The sequence below is a fragment of the Gossypium hirsutum genome, chromosome D13, assembly GCF_007990345.1.
Source record: "Gossypium hirsutum isolate 1008001.06 chromosome D13, Gossypium_hirsutum_v2.1, whole genome shotgun sequence".
NCBI classification, from domain to species: domain Eukaryota; kingdom Viridiplantae; phylum Streptophyta; class Magnoliopsida; order Malvales; family Malvaceae; genus Gossypium; species Gossypium hirsutum.
Window position 1 is genome coordinate 38,339,779 of NC_053449.1, and position 9,123 is coordinate 38,348,901.

Sequence of the window (9,123 nt, forward strand, 5' to 3'; positions counted from 1 at the left end):
GTTATTTTTCTTGTTCCTTGCTTACGCAAGTTTATTCCCAACAGTTGAAAAAAATAATTTTTAAAAAGACACATATTAGTAATATTTATCAAATTATATTTATATATATTTCAAATATAATAAGAGTTAATTATATTTATCGATTAAAGTAGAGTAAAGATAAATATAAAATTACAAAAAAAAAGAAATATTAACAATTTTAATTTAACAATATATAAAAGAAATAACTTGTAAGAAATTATTAATAATTATTTAAATTATAATATATTAATATTCAATGATGAATTTTTGTATTAAATGTTTTTAAAATTAAATAACATTAATATAACTGAATTTAAATTAGCTAAATATTTTTAAAAATATTTTGTAATTACGTTACATTTTCAATTCATTAATGGTTTTCTAAAGAAATTCATTAAAATTTGTAAACAAAAACTAATATTATAAAAAATATTACAAATTTAATATATACTGCTGACCCATGCATTGCAAGAGAATACAAACTAGTTTAATCTACGAAACCTAAATTTCTTTTAATTATATGATCCTGAATCTTCAATATTAAACTAAAAACAAAGACAGAAAATCCTTGAAATCAATTAAATTAAATGCTTATTCTTCATTTTGGTAAAAAAGTGATGGGACAAAATTATGGATTTTGTTTGGTATAGAAGATAAAATTAATTAACTATAAGGATTTTTTTCTTTGCTTTTAGTTTAGTATGGAAGATTCAATATCATATATGATTAAATATGTGTTATTTGAGTTGTTTTAGTTAATGATGGTCTTAAATTTTAGAAGGAGATTAAATTAATTAAATGCAACAATTTAATTGATTTTGATGTTTTAAAATTTGAATTTTTAATATTGAAAAAAAATTAGAACTTTTAGCAAGGGGGAAAACAAGTACAATATGACAATTTTTAATGCTTTACTTTAGTTTCTATCTCTTTTTCACTTTTATCCTTAATTTGTTTTTACCCATATCAGTATTTTAAAAAAATGTTTTTGTAGTGACCAAAATGAAAGAGTAAACATCATGTGGCGTGTATTATTAATCGTCGTTAGAGATTTAATGTCTATGCGACTAAAACGAAAGCGTCTTTAATGAAGATGACAAAATTATAAGGGTATATTTTTAGGTGACCAAAATGAAAATATTCTAAAATTTAGGTGACCAACCAAGTAAGGTACCCAAATAAATATTACATGCACTTATAATTAAGGAAAGCCAAGCTCTGAATAATTGAAGTTATGTGTGTCTTCAACTTCAAAGATGGATTCAAAATTTAAGAGGGTCAATCTCGAGTTTTGTCTTCTTTTTTTTTTTAAATTTAGAATATTTTAAATTATAATACATAAAAATTAAATTTACAATAACATATTATACTATGAAAAAATGCTAAGCCGACAATATATAAAATTTTAATAAATAAAATTATTAGATATTAAATAAAAATAATAAAAATATATTTTAATTTTTTTAAAAGATAATATATTTGGGCAATTTACCAATAAAAGCCCATTTCTGTAAAAAATTACCGAAATGGGTCCTCTATTTAATTATTTGCCGGAATGGACTATTTTCTGCGAAACCGCATCCACGTCAGCGCGATGTCAGGGTACGCGTCAGGAAATCGTGTCCACATAAGCGCGAGATGCTTACGTGGACGCGATTTCCTGACGCGTACCCTGACATTGCGCTGACGTGGACGCGATTTTGCTTTTTTCCCACGTTAGGTTTTTTTGGCTTTTAGGGTTTAGGGTTCAGGCTTTTTAAGGTTTTTAGGTTCTGGAAGAAATAATTTCGAGTTGATGTTTCTGAGCAAATAGTATAAAATCGCTTTTAGCAGGATGCTATTTGAGAAGAATTTGTAAAATCGCGGCCTCGTGGACGCGCTTTTGCTACAGTAGGTCATGTAAGAAATAATTTGGTTAGGGTTAGGGTTTTTAATTAAGTTAGGTTAGGGTTAGGGTTTTTAATTAAATTTGGTTAGGGTTAGGGTTTTTAATTGAATTGGGTTAGGGTTAAGGTTTTTAATTGAATTGGGTTATTGTTAGGGTTTTTAATTGAATTGGGTTAGGGTTAGGGTTTTTAATTAAATTGCGTTAGGGTTATGGTTTTTAATTAAGTTATGTTAGGGTTAGGGTTTTTAATTAAATTAGGTTAGGGTTATGGTTTTTAATTAAGTTATGTTAGGGTTAGGGTTTTTAATTGAATTAGGTTAGGGTTAGGGTTTTAATTGAATTGAGTTAGGGTTAGGGTTTTTAATTAAGTTTGGTTAGGGTTATGGTTTTTAATTAAGTTAGGTTAGGTTAGGGTTTTTAATTAAGTTAGGTTAGGGTTAGGGTTTTTAATTAAGTTAGGTTAGGGTTAGGGTTTTTAATTGAATTAGGTTAGGGTTAGGGTTTTTAATTAAGTTAGGTTAGGGTTGGGGTTTTTAATTGAATTGGGTAGGGTTAGGGTTTTTAATTAAATTGGGTTAGGGTTAGGGTTTTTAATTGAATTGTGTTAGGGTTAGGGTTAGGGTTTTTAATTAAGTTTGGTTAGGGTTAGGGTTTTTAATTAAATTGGGTTAGGGTTAGGGTTTTAATTAAATTGGGTTAGGGTTAGGGTTTTTAATTAAGTTAGGTTAGGGTTAGGGTTTTTAATTGAATTAGGTTAGGGTTAGGATTTTTAATTAAATTGGGTTAGGGTTAGGAATAAACTTCTATTTTATTACATCAAATAATATCAAAATAACTCAAAATTTTCTATTTTTTTACATAAAAATAATATCAAAATATTCAAAATATTTGTACAAATAAATTTAAATACGACAATCAATGTCTATGCCTGGGGGATTCAGTGCCACATGGCGGCCGTCAATGGTTATGCGCTGGATTCCTCTTTTCTCTAGCTTCCGGCAGCGGTTGTTGTTCTTCCGGCGGGGATTCTGGTTCTTCCGGTCTGACATCTGGTTGTCGGACTTGGGACGATGATCCACCTTCAAAGAATAGTGTATGTGGAGGTGTTTGCATCAAGAACGGCGACGGTGTTTGAAACCCATACGTTGGTGGGGATTGGTAAAAAGGAGAGCTCTCCGACGGCCCCCATTGCGATCCCTCGTGCGAAATGGAGCTAAAACGGGCATTTGGCTCTAACCTGCCATAGGACTCGAAAAAGGATACATATAAGGGTAAGGGTACATATAAGGGTTAGGAAACGCACCTGGCATCATCTGAAAAGGCGGTTGCGTGGGTATCATCGGTTGATTTGCTGCGTCGGGTGACTGACTAGGTGCTCTCGTTGGGCCTAGTGATTGCATGGCCGCTAATGATGAGCCAGGTGAACGTCTGGGCCTTGTTGAGGGGCTGCCTTCGTCGTCTTGTCATCTTGGATTTAGAGGCCCGCGCATTTCCCTTTCGACACGTATTTGCCGCTGCTTCTGCTCTGGCGTCAGTAAATACGGCTTGCCATGGATCCTAAACCATGGCATGTATTCTGGAATGTACGCTAACTCCGGAACGATGATTGCTTCCCAAGTAGATATATATTCATGCCGATCTTCCCACATATCTATGTACCCGGACCAGTATCTCGGCCAATCCGTATTTAATTACCGAAGGCCAATTTTGTGTTGCTCGTCAAACTCCTCAGGATCCACGGGAATCGGTTGTCTACATCCAAACTGTCGTAGCACTCTGTCTGACTGGTGCGGCTCCACGGTTGCGTAGTTGATCAACACGACTTTCATGTGCCAGGTGTTCAGATTTTGTAAGAACTCTTCCGGAATTACAGCCCGAATTGCCGGATCCTCGTATGGTGTCCATTCAAACTATATGAACATGATAGAAATATTAGTTATATACATAATAATACTAAATACTAAATACTAAATACTAAATACCAATCGACTAGCGAATGTATGGAAATATCTATTTGCAATAATACTTACTTTTGCTTCCGACCGTTGGTCCAATAGAAGCCGTACATCTTCAAGAGAGGACGGTAATCCAGTATAACTTGCCGGATGGTTCCACCTAATTAAATAAATTTTTAGCATACTTTTATTTTTAAAAATCTACATTATAATTGTAAAATGTAATATAAAATTTACCTCGTTATGAGTGGGAATGTATATGGGTGGTTCAGTCGAGGACGTAGAAATGGAAAGCGAAACCGTGCCCATGACTGCAGCAGTGATAGGCAACCTCCGATTTTGGCTTTTCTCGGTCGCGTTGCCCCGCACATCTCCCGATATAATGTAGCCAACACGGCAGACCCCCAATTGAATTCACCTGCTGCTCTAAAATCAACGAGTTTCAGCAGCCATCTTAGATGTACGCGGCTCCGTGACGTGTCGGGCATCAGATAACCTCCAATTATTTGAAGAATGTATGCCCGAGTATATCGGATTCTTTCAATCTCGGTTAAATCTTCATTCGGATCAGCGAATGTGTCACGTAACCAGCCCATCTCGACCTTACCTCCCTCCATTTTCTCCAGAATTGCGCCCAAAAGCTTGTAGCACACCGCCTCACAATTGCTAGATTGGGCAGACCCGGTGACTGGGTGCTCGTCCACTGGTAATCCCAATTGCAGATGGACATCTTCTAGAGTGATAGTGCACTCTCCACATGGAAGATGGAATGTGTGCGTCTCGGGTCTCCACCTCTCGATGAACGCACTGATCAGTTTCGGGTACAACTTGCATCCCCGTCCTACCGTCGCCACGTGCCAAAAACCCGTTTCCCGCAGGTAGTTCTCTACCAACGGTGATGGAGGAGCATGCATATTCCGGATATTGCATTCCAATACCCGATCTACCTCCTTTTATAACAAATAATAAATTAATAATTATCTAAAAATGCATAAATAAAAAATTCTTAAATAATATTTAAAAATTAAATTTAACACTTACCATTTTCATTTGTTCCACCGATATGTGATGCTTATCAAGACGAGTCAATGATCCGGCCATTGATGAAATCAGTCAAATTTTTACGATTTATAAAAATATAAAAAAATTTAAAATTATTTTAAAAAAGGAAATTGAGAGGAAATTGAAATCAAATATGGATTTGAGAGAATTTTGGAAGGAAATTGAGAGGAAATTGAAATTAAATATGGATTTGAGAGAATTTTGGAAGGAAATTGAGAGAATTTTGGAAAGAAATTGAGAGGAAATATGAGAGATGATTTGTTTGTGAAAAAATAAAAAGGGGTGGGGGTATTTATAGTTTTTTTTTTTACCGTTGGGGGGGGCAACGGTCAAATTTTTGACCGTTGGCTACTGTTCACGCGCGGGAGGAAATCGCGTCCTTGAGGGAGCGATTTCCTTCCACGCGCGCTTACGTGGACGCGATTTCCTGACGCGTACCCTGATATCGCGTTGACGTGGATGCGATTTCGCGGAAAATGGACCATTCCGGTAAATAATAAAATAGAGGGCCCATTTCGGTAATTTTTTACAGAAATGGACTTTTATTGGTAAATTATCCAATATATTCAATATGAATATATTTAAAATATATTTAAGTTAATCATAAACAAATTTAAGTAAATTTGATAAAATTTTAAACTCATGTTCATGTAATAACTAAGGAAAAATAAAATATATTAATATAATAATTAAGCTCGGCTCAAATCCAACCCGACCCTCGTTTACACCACTAGTCCCGTCCGGTTCTATTATCTATTTACCAATTACCGCGATTTACCCACTTTTTCGTCTCATTAACTGAATAAGTTCGAGGGAAAAAAGAAACCCTACTAACAGCCACCGCCGCCGCCAAACATATGTCAAAGGAGGAACAACGGAGAAGTGTACGGTCGGAATCTGAGCTATGAGAGTGAACCGAGCAAAGGGCATGGAGCAGCCCGCCTCCCTCTTCGTGCTTCTCCTCCTCTAATCCACCGCGTGACGGCTACCGTCAACGCCATTTCCTGCTGGTACTGCGACCTCAAAATCTACGCCCTCAACGAACCTCTCTTCCGGTTCGGCCGAAAGCACACCATGATTCTTAAACTCTGGTTTTCCATTGGCACTGGTTTCGGCCTAACGGCACTCATCGGAGTCACTTGGATTCTTATCTGGCAACTATTCCTTAGCTCCGACACGCGGTTAAGCAACCTTTTCAGCTCCCTTTTGTTCGGCTTTTCCCCTTCTTTAAGAATCTCAATGTCGGATGCCGGATATTTATTCATCTCCACTTTGGTCTCCGTTTCCGTCCATGAATTTGGCCACGCTATCGCCCTTGCAAGGTCAACTTCTATTGATTGCATTGGAAACAACATTGATGTTTTAAGTTGAATTTTGAGCTTCAAGGTCAGGTTTTTCTCACGTTTGTTGCAATAGGTGAAAAAGCAGTGAGGGAATTCAATTGGAGTACATTGCAGTTTTTATTGCGGTTCTATTCCCTGGTGCTCTAGTTGCTTTTGATTATGATTTGCTGCAGGCATTGCCTCGATTAACCTCTCTTCGCGTATATTGTGCTGGTATTTGGCATAATGCAGTGGTAATCTCACACATTTACAATCAGTCTTTCGTGTTTGGATGATTTTTTTATCGCTTAGGCCTTAGCGTTGTAGCTGGATTTGCAAAACACTTTGGTTTGTCAGACCATGGTGCTGTAATTAGGAATCCGTTGTTATTTCGACATGCAGTAGTAATCTCAAAATTTATAAGCGGTATTTAAAGTTTAGATGAGTTCTTGATCGGATTAGGCTTAGGAAAGCATCGTAGTTGGGCTGCAAAGATGAAATTTTGTACCTGCATAGCATAATGTAGAGGTATCATGTTTGGGTGAGTTCTTGGTTGGCTTAAGCTGAGTTTAGCATTGTAGTTGGGTACGGAAACACGTTGGTTTGTCAAACCATGGTGCAAAACTGAAATTTTGAATCTGTTTACATATAGCATTGTCATTGTGATGGGAATTGGAGTTCCACAATTTTACTGTAATGGTCAAACACAGCTTAATCTAGTTCACCTCTAACTTTTACTTTTGCCCCTCTTGTAGTTCTGTGCACTTTGTGGGTTGTTGTTGTTCCTGCAGCCTGTGATCCTGTTTCCGTTTTACATGCATGCCGAGAGCCCTTTGGTACTACGCTGCAAGTATTTACATGTTTCATTTTGTTTTATTCAGTTTAAGCATGTTGATGAGATTGACTTGTTTTATCTTTCTCCCTTCTTGAATAGGTCTTGGAAGTAGCATCGCCGTTATCTGAGTTTTTGTCTCCTGGGGATGCAATAGCGTCATTGGATGGTGCAGCCATCCATAGCGTGCAAAATTGGATGGAGATGACTGCTCTACTAGATAAAAAGATACTTCAGAATTCAAGTGATTCCCGTTATTTTGAAGGTTTTGGTGCTGTAGATAGCAGAAAGGGGTACTGCGTGCCTAATGCCTTGTTGGAAGATGGCAAGAATGTTCTATTGGCCAAAAACCGATCTGTTTGCCCTGAAGATTTCACGGCATTTGTGAAAATTTACTGCTTTGATCCAAGTAAGTCGGTAGATATGGATGGTGAAGATGTTGATCTTGGAAGAAAGGAAAATGCACTTTGTTTGAATACAAAGGATATTGTCAATCTCGAAAAATGTGATGGACGGGGAAAAGTAAAGAAAAATGGAAGCAGCTGTATGTGTTCCGAGGTAGATGTTTTTCTTTGGAAGCATAAATTAGCCATTATCCTTTTTCTCAAACTTGCTTCAAGATGATGCTAATAATATATCATTGATCACAACCTTGTTTTCTAATGCCTGCAGGATGAGTCTTGCTTAAGTCCGGTTCAGTTTCCGGATTTGATGTGGATTGAGATTACATATTCACGTCTTTATTCAAGAGAATGCTTACAACTTAGAAGTTCCCTTTTAGATTCCAACACTTCTGATGCTGTACAACAGACATGTGGTGGGACTTTTATTTTTGTTGGTGACATGATATCGATGGTGCATTCAGTTCAGTTGACTGAATATCAACCTCGGTGGGGGGTTTTTCTCAGCAAATATCTTCCAAATAAACTGGAAAAGAGCTTAATATGCACATTCCACATTTCTTTAGCATTAGCTCTTCTCAATAGTTTGCCCGTAAGTACAGCATTTTTACTTCATGGAAAAACTTTACCTTCTGTTCAAGCATATGCTTTTCCACCTTCATTGCAGTGCAGTTCATCGCCCTAACAAACAGATAATTGATAATAAAGGTTAATGTTAAATTGTCATATTAGGGAAACAAATTATTTTTACTGTCTATAAGTAGATTAGGGATTCTATCTCAGATATGAGTATGTGTCAGATGTTGGCATAGTCGATTTTTTTTTTTCTTTTTCAAAGTATGTTAGGATCAGACTCTCATACCCATACCTGAGTATGTGAGGTGCATGGATTTTCAATACTAACCCTTTTGTTTTGTTGATCAGGTATATTTCCTAGATGGGGAATCGATTTTGGAGGTGGCGTTGTCCCACTTCACATCATTGAGCTCAAGAAAAACAAGAAAAATCCATCAAGTATGTGTTGTGGGAGGGAGTTTGGTTTCAGTTCTGGCCTTCTTGAGGATGACGTTTATCAATTTCTTCTAGTATGGTTGTCTTTCAGGAGGTCAGAAGTTAAAAGGGAAAAAAAGAAAGGATGGAGCATCGCTTGTACCAAAAGAAATTGAGTGTACACACTGGTTCTGTGTTCATTCAAAAGCTTGAAGGTGAAAGTTAAAAGAAGGCAGGGAAAGATTTTTGAACTTCCATTCCATGTTTTTATATTTCAACTTCATGAATGCAAAAGGTGGCGTCCCAAATGGATTGGGTGGGGCATATTAATCGTAATATCTTATTTAAGTTAGTGGATTGTGAATAATTTGATTAATTTAGATACCCATAGTAATGCATAGATTTTGAAGTAGATTTACACATTCATTTTCAAATATTTGACACACAAGCTCAAATCAAGCTTCAAAAACTCGTGTTAGACTACAACAAAAATCATCAAAAAGCAAAAACACAAACTCATTACTTTGGAAGTGAAACATTGCATTATTTAAAATAGTTTACACGGACAAACATGAGATTTTTTATTTGATTTTGAATTAACTTGCAAGTATCATATTTCATCTACACTCTAAATTTAAAATTGAAAACATAT

The 9,123-nt window shown here is 36.0% G+C and overlaps 1 protein-coding gene across 1 annotated transcript; it reads left to right on the plus strand.

Moving 5' to 3' along the window:
* Positions 1–3,307: 3,307 nt before the first annotated feature.
* On the plus strand, positions 3,308–8,883 carry LOC107918360 (membrane-bound transcription factor site-2 protease homolog). Its single transcript, XM_041108620.1, has 7 exons — positions 3,308–3,439; positions 5,764–6,248; positions 6,355–6,502; positions 7,004–7,084; positions 7,183–7,638; positions 7,753–8,073; positions 8,406–8,883. The coding sequence occupies exons 1-7, from the start codon at positions 3,308–3,310 to the stop codon at positions 8,565–8,567; spliced, it is 1,785 nt and encodes a 594-aa protein (XP_040964554.1). The 3' UTR covers positions 8,568–8,883.
* The last annotated feature ends 240 nt before the right edge of the window (positions 8,884–9,123 follow it).